The sequence below is a fragment of the Orbicella franksi genome, chromosome 4 (genome assembly GCF_964199315.1).
Source record: "Orbicella franksi chromosome 4, jaOrbFran1.1, whole genome shotgun sequence".
Taxonomy (NCBI): Eukaryota; Metazoa; Cnidaria; class Anthozoa; order Scleractinia; family Merulinidae; genus Orbicella; species Orbicella franksi.
The window spans coordinates 26,644,499-26,669,648 of record NC_138148.1 but is presented as its reverse complement, the minus strand read 5'-3'; the positions used below and the strand labels follow the sequence as shown (position 1 = coordinate 26,669,648).

Sequence of the window (25,150 nt, the reverse complement as noted above, 5' to 3'; positions counted from 1 at the left end):
AAGTTGCCGCCTGCCATTTTGCGTGGAATAGACGCGAAAGCGTAACCTTACCTTTTATTTAATGCTGCACTCCATTGCGTTTATTTGCCATTTAGATCTTGTAATGTATACAAAAGTTGTTATTTTAACTTGTTTTGTCGCTAATGGCGTGCCCCAGAGGCAAGCCGACGGAACCTTTGAAGTTTGCTCGCCGCAGCACAATCTTGTCGCGTGACGAAATTACGTCCGCACTGGCGATGTGACTTGTTTGACAAATTCTGTCAATCACTGCGACTTATAAAAACAGACTTGTCGCTAGTGCGGATCAGCCCTTATTTCTGCACATTTAAAGAGCACTAAAAGACTGAAACAGTAGCTGACACCGCGTTACGCGCATCGTGATTTTGATCAACTTCGGCTCGATTCCCCGCAAATTGGAGAATATTTTCCAGTCCCTGAGACTCTAAACTAACTCCTGATGGCCTTGGTTCGAAGTGAAATTGACACAAGAAAACTTTTTGAACGCTCACTTTCGAGCTTCTGGCACGAAATATAGCCCCACTTCACTTTAAGACTGAAAGATCACCCAAGACCGCCTTACGCCCTGGTGATTTTGACAAACTTCGGCTAAATTTCCCGGAATTTGGGGGATATTTTCCAGTCCCTGGGTGTCTAAACTAATTCCTGATGGCCTTGGTTTGCAGTAAAATTGACACAGCAAAACTTTTTAAACACTCGGTTTCGAGCTTCTGGGCCGAAATATTGCCCCACTTCACTTTAAGACTGAAAGAGTAGCCGAGACCGCCGTACGCGCGTCGTGATTTTGACCAACTTCGGCTAAATTTCCCGGAACTTGGGGGATATTTTCCAGTCCCAGGGACTCTAAACTGACCCCCGACGTCCTTGGTCTGCAGTAAAATGGACACAGCAAAACTTTTTGAACGCTCACTTTCGAGTTTCTGGGCCGAAATATAGCTCCACTTCACTTTAAGAGTGAAAGAGTAGCCGAGACCGCCTTACGCGCATCGTAATTTTGACCAACTTCGGCTCGATTTCCCGGAACTTGGGGGATATTTTCCAGTCCCGCGGACTCTAAAGTAACTCCTGATGGCCTTGCTTTGGAGTGAAATGGACACAGCAAAACTTTTTGAACGCTCACTTCCGAGCTTCTGGGCGGAAATATTGCCCCAGTTCACTTTAAGAATAAAAGAGTAGCCAAGACCGCCTTACGCGCATCGTGATTTTGACCAACTTTGGCTCTTATTCTGTCTGTATAATAAAGGAACCAAAATCTCGCCGCTGAACATCGGCGAGATATTGGTTCCTTTATTATACAGACAGAACTACCTCGCCGCTGATCATCGGCGAGATTTCCGTTCGGTATATAAGAGAAATTAAATTATCACATATTCCAACATTTACATAAAATAGTTTCAGTCTATATATTTAAACATTCACATAATATGTGAATATATGTAAACCCCGCTCTTTCCGTCACAAATGAACGAGATAACCGTTTTTAGTCAGAAAAAAGGAGTATTTTTTTCTTCTTACTCGACCCGCCATAAAATATATATAACGCAACACTGAGACAGTTCATATTTTAGCTGACCAATTGCATAAGCCGAAAAACAATGCAATGGTATTGATGAGGTCCAGTGATGAGTCAAACAATCTCCGCCCACTTCGAAGGAGGAGTTGAATTGCAGCCCACCAAACACAAATCAATTTCGAATCATCTAAATCAATACCTGTTTTCTTCAAAATGTCAGGCATTTTATTATTTTCCTTCGATCCCTTTTCCTTCCGGTGATATCATTCCTCTTGGGATTGGCAGTCTGACATACCTTTGTCTTAATGACTATTTCATGCCCTTATCATTGTTTCACTGTCGTTATTTTGCAGTTGCTAATCATGAATTTGGCTACGGGAATACAACAGACGAAGGTAATCTACATTTCCAGGCTTGATAGCAAGGCCTAGAGAATTCAAACAAACAAAATCAATTTCCTTTGTATTTGTTAGCCCTCATTAACAAGCTGAATTTTTTTTAAGCTATGGAAAAAGCTTTAGCAGGGCAAGATTTTCTTCAATTGTAACCGTGACACTGTTTTCATAAATCGAGACATGTTTTTATTCTATTAATAATGTATAGTGTATGGCCCACCGGACTGGCACAAGGGATGGGAGGACTGAGGCCATGACCACCAATCCCCAATTAACATCGACACAAGTAAAGTGGTAAACAAGGACTATCGTGATTTGAAAATAGCGTTCGACAACCAGGGGGGCCTGGTCACGGGAAAGCTCGAAAACACTGGTCACTCGCCTACTTTGTATATCGACAAGTCCAAAGGAACAGCTGAAGTAACAGGGGGTCCCCTGGGGGATACCACCTACACACTGAATCAGTTCCATGTTCACTTTGGCTGTGAAAACAGCCGTGGATCTGAGCACACTCTAAACGGGAAGCGGTTCGCTGGGCAGGTAACGACACAAATTGAGCCATTTGTTTTTTTGTTTTTTTTTTGATAAATGACTTCCAGGTTCTATGTATTGTCTTCCGCATTGATAGATGATTTTTATACCTTACCATACCAAAATTCTCCCTGTCTACTGCCCTGATATCCTGTGATATCACGTCACTGACCTGATATGGCTACGATATCATGCTAACTTGGCCGAATTTAGGTACGGTAAATACAGATTCATACCTTTTTGGCACGCTTAGGCGGCATATTAGACTTGTTTCGCCATGGATATTTTGGCTCGACTACGTCTCACAAAATACGAACCATGGCCCGACCAAACTCGCCTGATATGCCGCCGAAGCATACCAAAAAGGTATGATCAGGTATAAATACGGTGCATCACTTTTGTTCATCATCAGTTCTCTTCAGAATTATTCTGAAGTAAGGCCCATACAGTTCTATCTGAAGTAACTTCCTGTTAGTGTTCTATCAAATTTCTGCTAATGACCAGCAGTGCCTTCTCTTTTCCTATTTATATTAGCTGTCAAAGTCGTATACAAGATAAACTTTTGTTCTCTAAATTTATGAAACGTTTTTCTCTTTAAAACCGGGTTGTCGTAGAATAGCTTTGTCTATTTACTTCTCTTTTCCTCCAAGCTCCATATGGTATTTGAAAATTCAGGACAATATGCAGTCGTAGCCCTTTGGCTTAAGGTACATATTGCTATTATGCTTAACGTTACTATCTTATTCTATCCATCTGTTATCCGTATTTAGGGTAAACAAATTTGCAATACAATCAGCCAGTCAGAAACCTAGTCTACTGTCCTAACATCCTATGATTTTAGGTCACTGACCTGATATGGCTATGATTTCATGGTCACTTTCAAGTACAGAAATTTTTACTTGAGTTAAATTGAAAAGAGGATTTTAAAATAGAATATCAAGATTGTTATTCAATGTTGAACAATTGTTTTCGGTGCGCAAAAATTGTCAAAACTTTCCCGCCAAACTAAACTTGATCGCGCGCATAACTGGAGAAAAAGCACGATTAGGTTCTTTAGATCTAATCGTGTTCGTGGTTTGGCTCGCCTTCGAACTATGACTCCACCAAAGTCACCCGATATGCCGCCGCAGTTTGCAAAAGAAAGGACCATCAGGAATAAATATTATGCAAAAATGACAATGTGTAGATAGTTTCATTTTCATGCAAATCTCATCTTCATATGAAGGGTTTGGACTGGACTCGTTTGGAAACAGACGGTAACTCGGAAATGGCCCATTGACAGGGTAACCTTTCCGTCGCCGCCCCTAACAACAAAAAAGCGTCTCACTTTTATTTAAAGATTCACGAACAGTTTTTTTTTTTTTTTATAAGCGAAATGAAGTTGCTCTCAACAAAAAACCGTTAGAAAGTAAACGACAAACTTTAGAACACATTAAGGACGGTGCCTACTTTTGTTAGTGCGCACACGTTCTCCGCAAGCATGGTTTAAGCGCCACGCGCGCGCTGGGGTTGACATTGACACAATCAACTACGCTACCAAGTACACGATTAAAATGAAAGCAAAATTTTCCTACTGTGACCCTGTCAAGTTTAATGAACATGTACTTAAACCAGGAACACCAGAATAGAAGCATAACGCTAACGACTAACTGTTAACGTCTTCCAGCTTAAAACCTGGCTGTTATCTGTCGAAAATTGCACTATAATCCAACCGTAAACATGTACCAGCAGATGATCTGGTGTGCGCGCAAAACAAGTGCGAGAGAGGCAAGTGCCTTACTTACTAGGGAGGTGACAGGAATAAATGTAACGGTCACCGTAAAAGTTTTCAAAAAGATCAATAACTTTGAAAAACGTGTGGTTACCCCTACATTTTATGTTATGAAATGGAAGTGGCAAGCCCCTTCAACACATGATTAGTTTCTGGTTGTGAGCAAAAGATATTTAGACTGCATTTTAGCTGAACCAGAGGAAGGCTGTCCAGACGCTAAAAGCGCTGTTGTTTTTAAAAACATACCAAAAAAGGCTTTTATGTTACCATTTGCCATGTGGTTTAAAGATCTTTTTAAATGTATTTATCTTCCGTATGTAAAGGATAATTCTAAGGAAATCTGTGAAAAAATTTCTTTTCTTTCTTTTTTCAGAAAAATGTTGATGTCAACATTTTTGTTGAGATTCAAGGCTAATTATCTCGAAAAAATGCGTGGCTACCCCCATTTTTCTTTGTGGATACCAATAGCCCTCGTAAAGATCTACTTTTTCCGCGTGGTCCTAACCTGGCGCAAAAACCTTTGTATTTAGTAGGCGCCGTCGTTAAGTTGGGAATTAATTATTTGTTCACTGTGTATTGTTTGTTACTTTAGCCCTCTTCAAGTGGAAACCCAATTTTAGGAAAGTTTGCAAATTTGCTTCCTAACATCATTGAAGTTGGTAGGTAAATTTTCTATGTGCATGTAACAAGCCATTCATAAAGTTAAATTTATTTACCCGTTTACAGGTTTATGGGCTGACAGAATGTGAAAGTTACAGCGAATTAAAATTTCTGAATAACTTGACTCCACGCGGCGTCTGGATGAGGCCGACGGGAAGCGGGCAATTAACAAAATTTAACTGACAACTGTCAAATGGCTAATATTTTACTATACAAAGCGGGGGCCTCCGGATCGAACGGTCAGGCTTCGAGTCCTGTCTGGGGACATGATGTTATGTTCTTGGGCAAGACACTTTACACTCTCAGTGCCTCTCTCCACCCAGGTGTATAAATTTGTACCGCCGAACTTAATGCTTGGGGAAACCCCTGCGGTGGACTAGTATCCCATCCAGGAATGAGTAGAAGTTTTCCTAGTCGCTTGATGCTACATGTACAGAGACCGAGATAAGCTCCGGCCTGATTGGCCACTTGGCTCGTATGGAGACCCTACCTATCTACCTTTTGTATATAAAAAAAGCTAAAATTTTATTTTAGTTTACTTTCATGTTTAATTTGTTGTGTGTGTTAGCTTAAAAGCTAACCAACGTTCTTATTTCTGATGTTCAAATTACCTCTGACTATAGGCTGGTATAGCTAGTTGGAAAACTTTGATTTTACATCGAGGAAGCTAGCATTCACACTCTATTGATGGTTTACCCAATTCTCGTCAACTGCTTACTTCATTATGCACTGAATGTATGAGGAGAAACTAACTTATGGTCACAACTTGGCGTTAAACAGAAGATTGTTTACACAGGGGCGAGCAAGGAAGTAGATAAGTCTGACGGTATTCGTTTGATGGGGCTTCTACCCAACAACAACAACAATAGAAGCAATGGAGGCAATGGACTCAACGGAAACGGCGGCAATAATGGCAACGGTTACGACAAGAAGGAAGTGATACTAACAGACTACTTCCACTACAAGGGATCCCTTACCACCCCTCCCTGTTATGAAACAGTAAAGTGGCTGGTTCTAAAACCCAAGCTTCGAGCCTCTAACAATCAGGTGAGTACATGTTAATTAAGCTACTAGTTTCAATTTTGCTAATTTTGTTGCAGACCTCAGAAATTACTGAGCAGTATTTGATAAGCCCTTGAATAAATGAGAACAATAGCAAGAGAATAATAGACGGTTTTCGTATTCTCGGCATTGGACTGACCGGAACTAGCTTGCAACTGAGGCTAATGTGGGGAGTCTTTCAAATGCAAATAACATTAATCTCTTTTAAATGGTATTCACCCACATTAGGTTCCGTTGCAAGATAAAGTTCCAGTCTGATACCGAGAACACGAAAATGGTCTATAACGTGCACGTTAATTCATAGCCGCACTGTAGTAGTACAGCGAATTGTGACTGACGTCCTTGATTCACGTGAAATACGTCTTAGAGTGGTCTAGCTTTTCTAAGAACAGATCGTAATGCTCAAAAGAGTTGAAAACAGGTTGTATTCCGTTCTTTTGTTTATTTGCATGCAAATTGTGTTTGTGTTTGTTTGTTTGTTTGTTTGTTTGTTTTGTCTTTGAAGTTGGGAGAGTTTAGAAAGCTGAAAGCACACTATGGTCGTTTTCCTGATCTTATGTGCGACAATTACAGACCTCTACAGCCGCTAAAGGGACGTAAAGTTTACTCCGTTGGAAACAAAAATTAGAGAAAACAGGACCTCATTGATCTAATAACTAACTCTACTACGCACTGTTCTTAATAGCCGGATAAAATTGTGTCTGCGCTTCTTTTAAATTTATTCATTCGCATTAAATTTACCTAGAAGTTGCTTTACCTTGGTCATTCTGAAAAAAAAAACAGAAGACCTAATGAAAGTATACTTGAAAATAGCTTGGCTTCACTTATTGATAAACCATGACAAGGCCACCTGTGCGTGCTCACTGTTAGATTACAAAGTATTGTACAACAGTAAGAGTTTTTGATGATAGATGCGAATGCAGCTACAACACTACCAGAAAAAAGACCCGAAAAAAAATTCAGGCTTTGAACGGGATTCGAACCCACGACCTTTGCGATACCGGTGTAATGCTCTCCCAACTGAGCTATCAAAGCCACATGAGAGCGGTAGTGTGTGAGTTGGTCATTTAAGTTCAGTGGACGTAATACTCGGCTCAAGTTTGTAAATTTCATATATATATATATATATATATATATATATATATATATATATATATATATATATATAACCTTTATTTACCCTCGGCAGTGTTTTAGCACAAGTGCTAGTGGGGCCGAGCAAACAACTGAAACAAATAATTCAAATTGAACATAACATTGTTAAGAATCCCAACTGGCCGGAGGCAAACCAGTTCGCTATTTACAAGCATGGCTGAGGATTTGAACTTGGGGTTACCGAGAAACAAATCCAGGTAGTGGTCAGAGCGGGACTCGAACCCGGGACCGCTGGATTACGAGTCCGACATGCTGACCACTCGGCCACGCTGCCTCCTTCATAGTAATAGAATAGAATAGAATAGTAACAGTTTTTGTTATATTTCATTTTTGCACTTATTTTCAGAGACAATATCGTATATAGATGCGATTGCTTTACTCTTCTTAAGTTGAGCTCTATTGCCCTGGAATGTATGTTAGTTAGGGTATTGCTTGAAGATCTGGGGGGAGGATACCGCTTTTTGCATAGAGGTGTCGCTTAGGGAAAAAATTTAAAGACCTGCGATAAGTAGGACCCTGAGTGCATCTAGGACAAACGATGGGATAACGTGGAATTAAAGAATACTGACAAAGTTTTGATTGCCTTAAGTTTAACTCCACCAAGACCCTCAATAATTTACGGTTCCAAACATTTCGAAGTGCCTTAAGGTGGCCGAACACAGTTTTCGCGCGCGCTTTTGCTGATGCAATTCAGCGTGCGCACAAGGATTGGAAAAAACAAACATGCCGTCAATAGATCGATCATTTTATTTTCTCAACACCCGCAGTATCTATGCTATTTTTCTCTATAATTGAACGCAGTGTATTGATGACTTTAGTCTTTATCACAAAGATATGTTAAACAAGGTAACGATGCAAAGAACCCAGCGATTCTTAGCTTTTTCTTTGTTACCGAAAGAACCCAGTTAAATGTAGTGCATGCGTAGTAAGTCAAAAAATTGCGATTCAATGAAAATTTGCACTCTCGGAAATACGCCAATTTCTCGAGAACCAATCATTAGAATTTCACGAAATTTAGCACGAAAATACTTTAGGAAATAAGTAACTGGAGTATTGAAAATAATTGAACTTTAACAAAGGAATTTCTAGATATTCCAGTGAACCTTCAACAAGGGATAATTAAAGATCTCTCTGTTAAATTATTAGCAAAATGGTGTTAACTTGTGAGAATCGTTACAAGCTTGTTGCATGCAAATTATAAAGAAAATCTAATGACTAGATTTTCTACAAATAAACATAACCAATTTTAAAGGCCTGTTTATCTTTATTCATGTTGCCATGGCAACGGCACATACATCAGCTTAACCATCAAAAAAACCAAAGTTTGTGTTGTTAACTTCCTTGTTGCCATTTTTGGCGACTGTGAGATCAAGGGTTTTAGAGAAAAAGGTGAATGAAACACAGGTATCAAAAACTGTGTTCAGCCACCTTAAACATATTTCCCTGCGAGTCCTTTTTTCAACTATTTTCTAAGTTTCGAAATTTTGGTAAAGTACGATATCTCTTGTTTTACATATTACATATGGTCATATGACATTGTTGTAAGTGTCGCACGTATTGATGTATGTTCTTTGAACTTAATAAATTTACATACTTATCACAACCCAGTGTATTTTGAAGAGTGATTTTGTGATAAAACGTGGTAAACAGGCCTGGCCCAGGTTGCTCGAAAGGCGGATAACGCTATCTACGGGTTAAATCCCTATCCAGCGGATAGTGCGGTTTGTTTTATTAACAGTTATCCACTGGATAGTGATTTATCAGGTGGATAGCGTTATCCAATCTTCGAACAGTCCGGGCCTGCTCGAGTCTTCTACGAGTAAGGTGTAGCCCCGGGGCGCTCTGTGAGTTTTAGGTGGGGATATGTCTCTTGAACTTTAGCGATTTCGTTTCCTCATGATATGGAGCAACACTTCCCGATGTAGCCTGGAAAACCTAGTTCAATAACATCTATCATAAGTAGACGAAAATTAAGAACGTCAATCTCCATTAAGGTCTTACTCGCAATTAAGGCCTCTGAAGTTATTTTTAGGCATGGTACCCAAGTCTTTCGCGAATGGTATTACCACGCACGTTACATGGATGTCTCCTTGGAGGGTAAAAACACGTGTAAAGCCGCTTGGACTGTCCACGTGAGCAAACTCCGCGCCATAGGAATGGCTATTTGTAAAGCTCGTGGGATTCCCACAACCGGGTTTGACCTAAAAATAGCTTCAGAAGATTACCTTGGGAATAGGGCTCACTTGGGAAATTAGAAGCCACTGCCTCTTAATTTAGAGAATCCGACGACATAACCGGAAATTCGAGTTTTCTTTTATTTCGTCAAAGAGACACTTTTAGTGCACTATTTCCAGAAATATGCTTTAAGGTTATTCCTCAGAATTGCATTGCGCATCCCTACTGCGTACGATTTTCGCGTCATTGGCGCGCGCTTGCGAGCGCCTGCTTATACACAACATATACAAAACGGTGGCTTTTTCTAAACGGCTTGGCTTGCGAGAGACAAATCATCGTTTTTTTCTCGGAAACGAGTACCGGGACATAACTATTTCTTTATGTAGTTTGAATGTAGCGAGCACTTTCTTTCTATACAGTAAATATAGACCAATTTCTATCGCAGAGTTAAAAGTTATTACTGAAAATGAGAGCATAGCTAACACTCGCAAAAGATAATATGTGCCCTCAAGAACTCTGCGTGCTTGGAAAATATTGAATCCCTGTCGACCAAATATGATTGCCTTTATCATGAAACGTACATCATGAAACGTACATCAAATTAACATTGATGCAATACATCCACTGTTGTATTTCTCACTTAATTTTCTCCCTATTTTTTAGCTCTCGCAAAAGGTAAAGTGAGTGGTTCAAATATAAACGTTTCTAAAAGCAGATAATTTAAGGAGTTATGGGGTTTATTGAAGGTCTTCCTGTTCCTAAACGAATACCGGAACCCCCCTTTTTTATTTCAAAATTTGTTTCTCTTGATATAAGCAGCCAACAGGCAAAATTTGAATGAAAATCTACTGTGCCTTTTTTTTACGGGGGAATTGTTGTGAAGACTAGGAAAGTTCGAAATACCGCTCGATCGACCAAGATGGCCGACAAAATGTATGCCAAATTGAGCATTATAACATAGCGCGCGCGCTAGTCCTATCTAATTCCTATTGAGCTATGATGAGCAAAATCTCTATATACGCACGGCCGTGCGTATATAAGATGACGTGTGCAGTTTCAATTTAGCTGCAAAATTTCCGTCGAGTTTAGTTCAAGCTCCTTTTGTTAAGTTTCGGCAACGAGAAGATCATTCTGAACAATCCAAACTCTACTTCGAGCCTTTGACTTTTGCCAAGCTAAGATATTTACTTAAATGTGAGTATTTTTGACTTTGTGTGCCTACATTTTAATTATAATTAATCGATCGAAGAAGCGAATTTTTCATCGACAATTTTGGAAACCAGGTTGAGCGTTTTCGCTCAACCGTTGCTCAACTAATTGTGGCGTGTTAGGATCGTAGTGACCTTTGTTTTTCTTCACCGTGCATTGTAAGAACTTTGCAGTCAATCACAAATAAAACATGTTTTAGCGCCCAAGTTGTTGTCGCCATGTTATGAAAGAATTGGTTTATGCTTTTAGCTGTGCGTATATCGAGTTACGGATGCACTTGGAAAGTTTGGAGAACACTCAAGAAGCTAGAGTTGCTCGAGGCGACAACTCTTACGCTTCTTTCGTGCTCTCCAAACTTCACGCGTGCATCCATAGCTCGATATACGCACGCTAAGCATGAACCAGTTCTTAATTTTCAAACAGGCCAGTACAGAAAGATTTTATATCTACGCAGCTTGTAATTTACGCTTTGACCATTTCCCTATCACGATTTCATTTACATACCAAATTTCAACTGATTTATTGGGGTAATAGTATGCGAATATCTCGACAAATAAAGGTTCCTAAAAAGTGCTATGCTACGGTTATACCATATCGGAATAGTTAGTTTGGCCCGTGAAAATTAAGTGCACTAGACGAAAAACTATGAAGCTGGGCATTTTGACCCGACGAAAACAACAATTCGAGGAGCGTTTATTTTGAGTCAATATCTTTTAGAATTATCTGATTTGTCCATAAATTATATTGTTCCAAGTGCCCAAGACTTTCTACTTATCAAGGTTTTTTTCAAGTACATATGTTTCGCGCAAAATTCATGTGTAAAAGATTGATTTTTCTTTACCGTTTTAGAACGTAAAGGAGTGATCTTAATTTTGCTCTAAATTATCATTACTTTTTTTATCATATTTTTCTTTCTTTTCTTTTTAATATAGACTCTTGCCCCGCTTAAATTAGTTCTGGAACTAGCTATAGTTGCGGGGGCAAGTAATTCTTGTAACTATATAAAAAAAAATAAAATAAACTTTAAGATAAAAGTAAAATGGAATGACTCAAAGTACGTGATCGAATATTGATTATTTATAGGAAAAAGAGCATGAATATATTCATAGGAGTTAAAGTACAAGTATTCAATTGTCGGAATTGTCAATTGTTATTGTTTGTTTACTTGACAATTCTGACAATTGAATATTTGGCCCGGCCCATGAATAGCAAGGGAAATATCAGACCAGTTTCGAATACCCACTGAAACTTCCTCTGTTAAAAATATATATATTCCTTATTTTAGAATAAACTCCTTAGTATTTATACTTTCCTTCGGTGAAATTTTTTCATACTTTGCCGCATAATGGAAATGATATTGACTGACATTTTGAATTGGTAAAAAGTCAAGGTCGTTCAGACGGTTTTTCCAGTATTCTGTAATTTGTCATTCTTCGAAATATATTTAAGATAAACTCTGACAGCTTTTAACAAAAATAGGGTATTTCATAGGAATTGTATGTGGTTACAACTGAGCCAAATTTAAAAAACAAATTCACCGAAGGAAACGCAAGGAAATTCACCGTCAGTTTTGCGATTTGTGCTCATATTGACGTCATAAAATATCGTAAAATAGTGAGGTTTTCCTTTGAACGCACGTAGATTACTTGAGCTTTCGTTCCAGCGCGCGTGCGATCGTAAGAACATACGGAGCCACCTCAACTCCATTTCGAAAGGGCACAAATTACATTAGCCATGGCCTATATGTGTAGGCGGCTTACCGTTCAGAGCAACAGTAGGTAAAGAGACCCTTGAACTAGTACTTGGTTTAATCTTTAGTCGTCTTCCACTACTTCGTTTTTCTCTTCTTAATAGAACTTTAAAATGTATCTGCTTCTATGCTGACTCTAGCTACGCCTGGGACTCAAGCCAAGTGTAAATCAGATGGTACGAAACAAAGTACGCAGGTGTAGATCCTTAACGAACGCTGCTGACTTGATAAGGCAAGCAGATATTAACCAATTGAAAGTTAGAAATATAGAATAATCTTTAGCAACACTTAACTTAAGATCTATCTAAGGGAGGTAGAAGCCAGGGCTGCACGAATGACACAATCATGTGCGAATACAAAGTTCCACATTGAACGAATGTTTCTAAGTAAAACGGAAGAGGCGTTCAAGAATTGAGTGTTCCACATATGTGAGATAATCTTGGCTTGCCAGAACTAAATTTTCCCAAAACCATATTTTCTTAATAGTTGGCTCCAAAACATATAAGTAATAAAAAGCTCAGTTACCACAGATATATTATAGTTTTAATTGCTTTAAGTTGCTTTTATAGGTAACAAATATTGCTTTTCTCATGAAGTAACTTTGAGACCGTGATCACGTGCATTGGGAGTTTTCTTGTCCAATCAGAAATCTCTATATTTTAAGGAAGTTTTATAGTAACATTCTATTCATGGGAGAGTCTTTGGCAGTATACTCTAAGGACTGTTTTGGAGTTCAAATGTTTCTAAACTTGACTTAGTTCTCGTCGCGTTTTAGTTTTAACTCGGCTGAAAATCAAACTTACAAAAAAATCGATGATTTCTAATCACTGATGAAATATCGAAAGTCATTTTCCTTTCAAGACCGGAATCCTTTCCCCACATAAAATGTATATTTAGATTTGTCTGTAGAAACCAATAATAGGGAAAGTAAGGAAATTGAATATCTAAGCCGGGGCCATTTAAGCAATATTCGTTTGACATCAATGAAAATTAATGACAGTTTGACGTATTTTCCAATTTTGAAAACCAAAATTCTTTAAATGTCGCTGACTGCAAAATTATAATCACTTTCATTGAAATTAGTCAAGGAAAACAGATCCGACATTCGAGATAAGTCTTATGAAACTTCAAGTAAGTAACCATATTTATACTATTTGTTGAGTTGAAACCCAGTGCAAGATAGTGTACATAGCTTCATTGCCTTTTTCATTCTCTCAAAAAATACCACTTTCTTTAATCTTTTTTTAATGCTAGCACTGTTTCTTATATTTATTTACCAAAAATTTGAAAGTGTATCACCTTTTTCTCGTTTTGTTAAGTGAAGAAGCGCAGCGAAATGAAAAAAAGAAGATTTGTTTTGTTCGACACAATTTGACAAATGTAATAAACAAAATGAAAAACCCCAATCACTTTTCGTGAATACCAGTTTTTTTTGTTTTTTTTTTTAAGTTTGGACGGTTCAATATCTTTTAAATGCTTACGTGCAGTGGGGAAACTAACTCTGTCTGAGTAATACAATCAGGGCTGGTATTTAACTCACCTCAAAATTAATAGCTGATTACAAACGCATGCAGTTATCCTTCCTGACTGTATTTTAAATGAAACTGAATTGCAAATCTGACAGGAACTATGCCATTTTTGAAGTTTTTGTTTTCTGCCTGTTTCTCCGCCAGCCGGGAGACCTTTAATTAGATCGTACGTGCATAGTTAATAGAGGGAAATGGTTAGGAAGGCCGATTAAGGACGTTCGCGCGAAAATTTTCCAACGTTGATTTTTTCCTGAAACTTTTACCACTGTGAGATGATGAGTTAGTTATGTCAGAAATGTAAAAAAAATGGGAGGTCACCGACTTAATTTTTGAGAGAACAAGCCCGGAAGAACACCCTAAATCTGAAAAAATTGAGCTTCGTTAGCGAATAAGGTCACAGTATCTGTAAGCCCAAAACATTGCAATTATATCTTTGAAGTGAAGTGTTCTCTGCCAAATATTAAGTAGACCTATTATGTGAATTTAGTCAACTGGTGAGGTTCTTTAAAGAACAAGTTAGCATTTAGCGACCATAGTTTCACGCGCCTTGCAGTCGCAAGATGGCAGGACTCGATGTCCCTTGGACAGAAATATTGGATTTTTTTTTTAACTTTCCACAATTATTTTTTGTTCATTTTTGGAAAATGTGGCGATAATTTTAAATAAATTCTGTTTCTGGAAAGAAAAGTAGGGGTCACTGAACGTCCAAGATCGTTAAATCCAAGAAAAGCTATAGCAATGGCCATCTGCCCTGTCATTGTTCATTTTAGTTCTTAGCGCGCGCCCTCGATGCATGACGTAGCGTGTGAATTTGCGTGCGCAGTAAGGATACGTAGAAACAATCCACCGTAGGAAAAAAGATGGCGGCTGTACATTTTACCACAATGCCTCGCGAACCTAACACAGCCCAAAAGGCACGAAGAAAGCCTTATAATTGCAATATTTTGTCCCTATACTAAGGACATTAACTAGCCTAGGTGTGAAGATTTTATAACGTTTCTCTACGTTTTTATGAACGTTTAGGTTTTCGTGCGCTAAGAACTATAGGTAAATGTACCAGTCGCCATCTTTTTTCCTACGGAGGATTAGCGCAAGGATTTGTATTGCGCATCCTTACTGCGCATAATTTATGGCGTCACTAGCGCGCGTTCGTGCACGCGCACGTTGAAAACATGACGGATTTGCCTTGATTTTGAGTGCTCTCAGTTGAAAAATGGCTATAGCTCACTAACGAGCTCGGGCACTTCAATTTTTTTTCCACTCGTTTTAATCAACTAATCATTAGCTTTGGGTGAGAGAAGACTGATCTGATTTCTATTGCTGAAAATTGAAGAAATAAGCAAAATAGCAGCTGCACTGTAGTCTTTTTTATTTTGTAGTTTGATAGCCGTGGCGAGCAATTTGGTTCCAATATTTTAACAAAGATTCAGATGTCTGTCAAAATCAAACTGAAAAGTTTATTTGTGTCCGACACAAGAATTGACTGTAGTTTGAGGCGTGTTTTCATGAGTCTGGGCTCACAGAGATTTTACCATAACTTGTAATACGTTCTTGTAATGAGTATTAAATAATGCCAAAATGGGATATTTTCAATGCCTGACTGCTCCCTTACGAGCCTGGGCACCCCCATTTTTGTTTTATAATTAAAGTTCTCATATGATAAATGTTCAGTGAACAAAGTTTGAACAAAAATCTATTGACAGTTTTATTTCAGGGGAATTACATTAACATCAAAGAAGCAATCAAGCAGACTAAGATTTATGCTGGAAGGCAGACACTGCGCATATTTTGGTTTGGTTTTTGTTTTTTGTTTTTTTGTTTTTTTTGTCATTGCCAGGTTTTGTGAAGGGTCAAACCCCAAAATAACAAAAAAATACATACAACAAAGAGCTTTGCCCAGTTCTCTAACCATTTTCCTCAATTACCTATGGTATGTGCGAGGAAAAATTGTGTCAAACGGACATTTAAAGAAAATTTACACTTTCTGTTTTTTCTTGTTTGAACAATATCATTCTTTGGAAGGTTCCGAGACTGATTTGATCGGTCGACAGTCGACAATTTTCTTACACTAGTATTATATAATTACACTTTTATCACTGTTGTAATATTGTGACTTTATTTGTTCACAGGGATGTCATGGTCACTGTTCCTGTATTATCTAATGCTTGGTATAATCAAGCGTCGACACAGTAAGACATCAACTTTAGGACTTAAAGTTCTGTTTTATTTAAATCTCTGTAGGTTACAAATGTGATCAGTTTCATGATATTTAGCACCGCTAAGCTAATTCGGGACACTATAAATAAAAAAGCAAATTTTGTAAATATGACCGAACACTTTTTAAAATCCCAACTGGTTGAAGGCTCACAAGTTGGCTATTTTATTTTCATTGTGGACCATTAAGCACAAATCTATCCAGCGTCGTAGACAAGGATTTAAACCAGGGACCCCCGGATTGCAAATCCAGTACCCTAACCACTGTCTCGAGCCTTCTCCAACAGTCATCTAATTAGGATAACCAGTTTGAAATAATTTGGGTTAATGCCTGTTTCATGCCCTGAATATTGTTTCATTATCATTGTTTTGCTGTAGTTTATCCTCAGTTTGGCTACGGAGAGACAACACAAGAAGGTAATCAACAAGTACGCTCATATTTTATCATGCGTAGCGAATTATTGTCACGGAAATCTGTCAATGCTATACGATGCATCAGTCCTTTAGATCTTTAGCACCATTTTGGCACATTACAGTTTAATAGCTTTGTTTTGATCTACGAAAATAAACTTAGCTTGATAGTAAGGCTTAGAGAACACAAACCAACGGAATCAGTTTCCCTTGTTTTTGTCATCTAGCCCACAGTACCAAGCCGAATTTTTTCAAGATTTCGAAGTTAGCCTACATTGAATTTTCAACCTGTTTCTCGGTCTCTGGTCAGTTTTGTTTCAGTGTGGAAAAAGGTGTTAGTATTCTCATTCTCAAACGCGTGAATAACTCATCAAGTTCAAACAAGGAAAATCATGACCGTGACGGTGTTTGGATATCTGATTTTTATTAGCATAGATTTTGATGATTTTATTTCTCTGTTTTCTCCTTAGTTTTAGTTTCGATTTAGAATATATATTAAACACCCAAGACAGTGTTTGACCACATTTCCAAACTCCTCGCAGTTCGTCGTATTTTTAACTTCCTTCTCGGTGTTTAGAAATGTGGTCAAACACAGTCTTTCGTTTTTTGATATATTACTTCATCTCATCAGTTGGCAGCTGGTATTCTTATTCTGTAATTACCAATTAAGGTAGGCTTTTAGCCTGACAGTCAAAGACGTGCGAGAACAAAATATTAAATGTTCTTTTTTCAAGATTAGGTAGAGATAAGTGCAATTTCTGAAAAAAATTCTTCATGAGGGAAGCTAACAATTAACCTTCCTGGCATTGCCAACATCTTTTTTTTTCTCATTCGTTGTCTTTCTCTTGCTAAAACACAACTGTAAGTCACTTTCTTTTATAATATCAATTTATGACTGACATTTCGTTGAATTTTTATATCGTCAACTTTCGGAAAAAAGAGCTTCAGCATGGCAAGATTTTCTTCAACACTGTTTTTCTGAATCCAGACCTTTTTTCTATAGTATATATAAACAATAACCTCCTTTTAGCGCGAAAATATTCTCGGATATTTCTCCGCGGACATTATCTGTTCCGAGAAGCGAACAGTTTTCTGAGAGCGAAGCGAAGACTGTTTTCGAGGAACTGTTTAGACCAATCGCGTGCGAGCGAAAATATTTGATGGATTATAATTTCATATATTCTCTATAGTGAATGGCATAGTGTATGGCCCACCGGACTGGCACAAGGGATGGGAGAACTGCGGCCTTAACAACCAATCCCCAATTAACATCGATACAAGTAAAGTGGTAAACAAGAACTATCGTGATCTGAAAATAACGTTCGACAACCCGGGGGGCCTTGTCTCTGGGAAGCTGGAAAATACTGGTCACTCTCCTACTTTAACCATTGACAAGTCACAGGGAACAGCTGAAATCACAGGGGGTCCCCTGGGGGATACCACTTACACACTAAACCAATTCCATTTTCACTTTGGCTGTGAAAACGACCGCGGATCTGAGCACACTCTAAACAAGGAGCCGTTTGCTGGCGAGGTAACGACACTAGGCCAATTTTAGTTTTAGGCCATATGTGATTTTGAACTTGTTTCTATTATATCATACATATAGTACATCAGTTCAGTTCCTCATCAGTTCACTTCACTACTGTAGTAAGGCATCTACAGTCAATAATTCTTAAGTAACGCGAACTCTTAGTTTTCCATTTATTTTTTGTTAAACGACAGCGTCTCCTCTGTTGTTTTCTTCACTTATTATAACCGTAGACAAGATAAACATTATTTCGCTAACTTTAAAAACGTGTTCCTCTTGAAAACCCCGTTGAATTTTATATCGACCTTATACAATAACAGCTTTGTCTTTTTACTTCTCTTTTCCTCCAAGCTCCATATGGTGTTTGAAAATTCAGGCAGATATGCAGTCATAGCCCTCTGGCTTAAGGTAACATAAACATAATCTTTCTATTCTCTTCATCTACTGTAATCCGTATTTACCGTACTCAAATTTGCAATTCGCCAATCAGAAGCTGTGTTTTACTGTCCTGTTGTCCTACGATATTAACTCACTAACCTAATATGGTCGCTTCCAAGTAAAGTAATTTTCGCTCGAGTAAAATTTTAAAGAGATTTTAAAAGTAGAATATTGAGCGTTTGGGACGCGCGGTGGCCTCATGTTTAGTACGCTCGTCTCCCGATCGAGCAGTCTGGGTCCGAACTCTCGCCTGGGACATTGTGTTGTGTTCTTGGGCAAGACACTTTACTCTCACAGTGCCACTCTCCATCCAGGTTTATAAATGAGTACCGGCGAACTTAATGCTGGGGGGTAACCCTGCGATGAAGTAGCATCCATTTTAGGGGGAAGTAGAAATACTCCTAGTCGCCTCATGCCACAGAAACTGGGATAAGCTCCAGCTTGATGGGCCACTTAGCTCGTACGCAGACTTTTTACCTTTACCTTGCTATCTTAATATCCTGCGATGTCAAGTCACTAAACAGATAATGGCGGAAATTGGGAACGTTAAGTGCCTAATCGCACATTTTTGGTACGGTTCCGTAGGCATATTAGGCACCTTTGATTCATGGGTATTTTGGCTGGGCTGCTTGTCACCAAAGTAGGAACCATGGCTCGATCACACTCGCCTGATAAGTCACTGTAAGGTACCAAAAAGGTACGATTAGTTATACCAAAAAGATTCATTTATATGATGAATTGCTTATTATAAACATTGATAATCTTTGGCAGATCCGGGACTCTTTTTAAAGCGGGGTCCCCAAAATTTTTCCAACCATTGCGCAGTAGTGTTGTAGTGCCATTTTTTAAATTGTTTCCCTTTTTTTTTCGATTGCGGGTGGCGAAGTTTTCTCTGTGCCATTTTTGAAATTGTTTCTCTTTTTTTTCGATTGCGGGTGGTGAAGGTTTCTCTGTTTAGTCACCCTTTTAAATAAATAGCATTTTACTTTTATTTGAAAATACACAAACGGTTGTCGTTTTCTAAAAGAAAATGCAAATTGTAATGAATTCAAAGAAATTAAACGTTCACCATCAGAAAGTTAGAACGAGTTTAGTCTTAAGGACGGTGCCTACTAAATACAAAGATTTTTGCGCTAGGTTAGGACCACGCGGAAAAAGTAGATCTTTGCAAGGGCTATTGGAATCCACAAAGAAAAATGGGGGGTAGCCACGCATTTTTTCAAGATAATTAGCCTTGAATCTCAACAAAAATGGTGACATCAGCATTTTCTGAAAAAAAGATGGAAAGGATATTTCTTCACAGATTTCCTTTGAATTCGCCTTTACCAACAGAAAAGCAAACACGTTTATCAAGATCTCAAACCTGCATGGTAAATGGTAACATAAAAACAATTTTTGGTTCGTTTTTAATAACAAAATCGTTGCAACAGCGCTTTTAGCGTCTCTGACAGCCTTCCTCTGGTTCAGCCAAAATAAAGTCTAAATACCTTTTGCTCACAACCAGAAACTAACCACGTGTTCAATAGGCTTGCCACTTCCATTTCATAACATAAAATGTGGGGGTAACTACGCGTGTTTTAAAGTTATTGATCTTTTTTGAAACCTTTTACGGTGCCCGCTACATTTTTTCCTGTCACCTCCCCTGTAAGTAAAACATTTGCGTATTTCGCACTTGTTTTGCGCGCACACTACGCCATCTGCAGGTGCATGTTTACAGTTGGATTTCAGTGTAATTTTGGACAGATAACAGATAGGTTTTCAGCTGGAAGACGTTAACATTTAGTGGTTTGCGAAAAGCTGCTATTTTGGTGTTCCTGGTTTAAGTACGGGTTCATTAAACTTGATTTGGTCACAGTAGAAAAATCTTGTTTTCTTTTAGTCGTGTACTTGGTAGCGTAGTTGATTGCGTAATGCGCAGCAAGTATGCGTACTAACAAATGTAGGCACCGTCCTTAAAGTAATGCTTTATTCAGTTTGTATTGTTTGTTATTTTAGGTTTCTTCTAAAGGAAACCCGACTTTGGGAAAGTTTGCAAAACTGCTTCCTAACATCATTTATGTTGGTAAGTTGTGAGAACATTTTACGTTTTCCTATATAACGAGTCGTACTTCGACTTCACAGCTGCTATATGCCCTAAATTTGAGCTGACCGTGCAATACTTTTACTCCATATTCCGTATAGCACGAAATGTTTGCGGGAGTTTAATTTTGCAGATCGGCGAGTTTTGGTATTATGCAGAAATGATTTAGTTTTGCGATTGTAAATAAACGATTCTCTCGCTGGGCATCAACTTTTGCGATTTTCAGGAAGACAGTTTCGTTTTTTCATTTGACTACATGCAATCGTCAAGCAAAAGAACATGCAGAGATCTAAAATAAGGTACTGTTACATCTTGCCCTAGTGTGACTGATTGCTCATGCAGTGGATTGGATCGTCTTATTTCTCAACGTTTTGTTTCTAATTTCATAGTTTTGTTTCCGAACGAAAGAGGCGTTTTCAATAAATGGCACCGGCAAGATTCTACATGGAATTTCTGCATATATAATTTCGGTTCCCGGGAACTTTCTTTTGAGGATCGAGGAAAAAAACCGCGAAAATTGCAAAAATTAGAACCGACCTAATCTGTAATAATTGTTAATCATTGATCCATTTTGAGTGGTTCTTATTCGATCAGGTGGAGAATACATAGACTTTGTTATAGACGTTGTTTTGTTTTTGTTTCCTAATGATATAAATCAGATACGTTCCATGTTGCCATGAGTCTGTTCAATAACAGATCACAACAGACGTCACCGTGGTAAGAACACGAGTGACACATGTTTGTTCTTACCACATTTTCACGTCATCTGTGATCAGCTACTGAACAGACGCACGGCAGCGTGGAAGCTATTTGCTTTGTCCCGGATGTTGTGTTGCCAGCGCAATCACCCCCCCCCCCCTCACCCCCCTTCTCAGATGTAAATATTTTTGCTTTTTCATACTCTAATCTTAACCAAATAGAAGATGGTATTTCCAAGTTTTTGAGGAAATAATGCACACTCCATCTTCTATTGTTAATATACCTTTATACCTGTTTTTGCGTTGCTTTGACCTGCGAGATGCTGCGTGTAAAAAGATCTGGCTTTGCCTCTCCGTGTCTGGGAGAATATTGACCGCTAACGACAAGATACCAAAGTTTTGACTACCAGCATTTACTGACAAATAAAAAACATTTTTATTCACAATCTAAACACGACAAAAAAAAACGAATTATTAATGACCATAGATTTTGTTGTATAATTTGTTAGGTCTGATATATCTATCTGTAAAACCTCGGTTGTCGACGAAAAATGTTCATTTTAACAATAGACAAAGGTTGAAAGTCAGCTAATCAAATCATAAGGTAAATATATAAAAGTGACAGCGTCGAACGCACTCATAATCTTTGATTACTATTAGTATAATTTGTTATGTTTGTTAGCAAGCCAACGAATATCATAATTCTTGATGTTCAAAATCTCTCTGACTATTATCACAAAAAATAAACAATTATTATTGATTATTAAACTACTTATATATAAAGGAAGAAGTTGGGAAAATTTGACTGTAAGTCGAAAAAATACTCTCCCTCCTTTAATCGTTGCTCAATGCTTAGCTCATTATGTACTGATTATGTGAGGAGAAATTAGCTAACGGTCACACAGGGACGAGCACGGAAGTATGTAAGTCTGACGGTATCCGTTTGATGGGGTTCCTTTCCAACAAATGGAACAACAACAAGAAGGTGGTGATACTACCAGACTACTACCACTACAAGGGGTCCTTTACAACCCCTCCCTGTACTGAAGGAGTGAAGTGGTTGGTTCTGAAACCCAAACTTGATACCTCGAAGTATCAGGTGAGTACATGTTATCTTGCTCATTTCAGTTGTTGATAATCTTAGTTACAGACCTGAAGCACTACTGAACAATATTTGATACGCGCCTGAATAAAGGAAAACCAAGCATTATTACGAACATAAATCCATATTCATTATAAAGGATTATTGATACAGTGTCGCGTCTGACAAAACTGGCACCAGCGTTCTTGATTAGCGTTAAGTTTGTCTGTTCAGTAAGCTAAGATGTTGTCAAGCATTTCTAAACAAGATCGTTATGCTCAATAGAAGAATTTGTGCTTCACATGTACAACTGCTAAAGATTTGAAAACAGGTTGTAATATATTCAATGTGATCTTTTTTTAGTTGAGACGGTTTAGGAAGTTGAGATCATGCCATGGTCGTTTTCCTGGTCTTATGTGCGACAATTACAGACCTCTTCAGCCGCTGAACAGTCGTAAAGTTTACTCGGTTGGAAACAACAAGTAGAAGAAACAAGACGTCGTATCCAATAACTTCACAATACAACACTTGAAACTAGCTAAGCTTTTAATTAACCGCGCGACCAAAGTGATGCAAATTAGCTGTAGTTATGGTCTATTTATTGCTCGGTTGACACTTTTTTCAGTAGATAGACAGTTACTGGGTTGCAGTTTTCTGGCTAGGCTGGAATTGTTTTCTATCGATCTCAGACATTTTGATTAATTAAATGGAAAAGCTAATAAAATTAAACAGTTAATTCCCACGCTTAACATTTCACAAAGGAAAAATGCGAGTAGTTTCTTCTTCTGGTTTTGCCAGTAGATAGAGTTATGATGTTGCTACTATTTTGCTACCGCTGCATCATAGAACTGTTTTCTGTCGATTCCAGATAATACAAGTTAAATTTCCCATCGCGTTTTTAAGCTTTCTTATAAGCATCTTGTTATTATCTAAACCATGTCAACCATGACAGGGCCACAACGTCAAGACCACTGTTGCAACCTTTTAGATTAACAAGTTTAGTAGAACAGCAAGAGTTTTTTTGTGTATATTTTTTAGCACTAATTATAATAATAATTAAAAGCAATATCATTACAGAAGTGTGAGAATTTTACAATGGCTAGTCTTACATACGTATCTTTCGTCCCTACCAAGAGACTCATCAGAGGCCTTTCAGCTAACTCGTCAAACATTGCGTCTGAAGTCCCGCTAGCATCAAAAATTAATGAAGGAGGCAATCTGGCCTTATATCACATAAGTATTTCCAATTGCGTAATATGCCACTCAACAACTTAAAAAAGGTAATTGTAATAAAAACCTTTCCAGCATCCTTTGCCTTCCTTAACTTCAGTTTTGAAGTCCAGGATGTTGTATTCGGAAAGTCCGGCCGCTGACATTAGTAATGTTGACAACAATTTTAATACACTGCTTGCGATCAAGCTCTCTTGGAGAAACGCTTTCCTCGTTGATTTGGAAACGAAAAAATCAAATCCAAAATAAGACTGCTTCAATTCAAGTGATTGGTCTTGGTTCAAGCCTTGGCCGTGGACATGATGTTGCGTTCTTCGGGCAAGACACTTTTGAACACCCAGAGTGCCTCATTTAACTGAAGAGTATAAATGAGTACAAGCGACTTGTTGGGGCAACCTGACAGAATGCTCGCGAGTAACCTGTGATGGAATAACATCCCATTCTGGGGAAGTAGCAATACTCCTAGCCGCTTCAGATCAGTACGGAAACTTGTTTAAACTTGCTTCAACTGCGTTTGAGAGGCTTTACCTTATATCAAAATATTACTTCAATTTTTACCAAACATTTAAGTAGCAATTCAATCCCTCATCCATGTGTAAATGAAGAAAACAAGACCAGGTTTACCGTTAGTGTTTATTCTTCTGTCCAGTGCAGACGTGTTCACTTCTTTGGCAGCAGCTGCTGAAAACACTGTTCCCAGGCCTCTAAAGCTGGCTCTCTTAGTATACGCTTTCCGTCATCAACAGCAGCTACTGTGTTCTCACCAGGTCCGTTGAATGAAAACGTTTTGTTATCGAGAGTTATGAAATGTGGATCTCCCCTTATTAAAGTTGAAAACAAGTCAAAAAGACCAGGGTTTTTTTAGCTCCTGTGTTTCGATAGATTTGTCGAAGAGCAAGACACCTTAATTATTTGTTCATCGTTTGTTAGAAATTTCGTTTCGAAAATCTCATGCAGTTGTCTGCATACTTTAATTTCGAAAACGCTGTGAAATATTTATAAGAGTTGGCATGTCCATGGCGAAAAAAACTGCTTCTCCGAAATTATACCACACCGTTTGGATCAAGAGAGGCCTCTTTGGAAAGCACTTTCAAATTAAAGCGCTGGGCAGGACAATACTTCGAAAAAAAGTCATTTCTCTGCATAACTGATTAATTCACATGGGATGCCATGGCTGCTAACAAGAACTGCATTCTAACACGCTCGAAAGTCGTTTCTAGAAAATAACTGAACACATTAAAGCGAGGAATATCTTTTTGGAAAGATCTTTCAAAGCGCCAGATAGTTAGTTCTCCTTTTCGTACGAATTGCTCTAAGAAAATCCAGGTGCGGTTTTCTTTTCTTTTTTTTTAAGGCATATTTAATTAACAAAACCAAGCAGTAGCTTTTACTACGTCAATTAAACTGACCCATTGGGTGACTTGCATGCCTAAAATAACCTCTCATTTATGGGGGATGTGTTCTCACCCTCTCTTGCCTGTTCCTAGAGGTTAAATATCTTATAGCAATCTGTCAAGTTAAGATCTCGAAATTGTGCATTTATCACTGTTTGCGTTGTACATTAATGAAAAAATCCATTTGTGGAGCGGAAACTCTTGTTCGATCTGCAGTATTTTGTCAGCTGTACATTACTTTTAAGAGTTCCTTTTTTGAATGAATAATTGTGCATTTGCCACTGTTTGCATTGTGCATTAGTAAA

At 38.2% G+C, this 25,150-nt stretch overlaps 2 protein-coding genes and 1 pseudogene across 2 annotated transcripts in view; all 3 read left to right on the top strand.

Annotated features, from left to right (window-relative positions):
• Window positions 1–25,150, top strand: part of LOC145485132 (uncharacterized) — a 248,317-nt gene that overhangs the window by 130,552 nt on the left and 92,615 nt on the right. The gene's annotated exons all lie outside the window — the stretch shown is intronic.
• LOC145485666 (carbonic anhydrase 2-like) lies at window positions 1,848–6,578 on the top strand (annotated as a pseudogene).
• On the top strand, window positions 9,184–23,584 carry LOC145485665 (carbonic anhydrase 2-like). The gene is made up of 9 exons (XM_081464301.1): window positions 9,184–9,271; window positions 9,944–9,955; window positions 15,898–15,957; window positions 16,361–16,399; window positions 17,584–17,927; window positions 18,276–18,332; window positions 20,358–20,424; window positions 22,046–22,239; window positions 22,585–23,584. The coding sequence occupies exons 1-9, from the start codon at window positions 9,184–9,186 to the stop codon at window positions 22,705–22,707; spliced, it is 984 nt and encodes a 327-aa protein (XP_081320427.1). The 3' UTR covers window positions 22,708–23,584.

Excerpts from the sequence above, each read along its gene's own strand:
- LOC145485665 (XM_081464301.1), top strand. The coding sequence starts at position 9,184 with ATGGATGTCTCCTTGGAGGGTAAAAACACGTGTAAAGCCGCTTGGACT. Across the intron at positions 18,333-20,357 it reads TCATAGCCCTCTGGCTTAAG|GTTTCTTCTAAAGGAAACCC; the intron begins GTAACATAAACA and ends TTGTTATTTTAG. Across the intron at positions 22,240-22,584 it reads TTGATACCTCGAAGTATCAG|TTGAGACGGTTTAGGAAGTT; the intron begins GTGAGTACATGT and ends ATCTTTTTTTAG.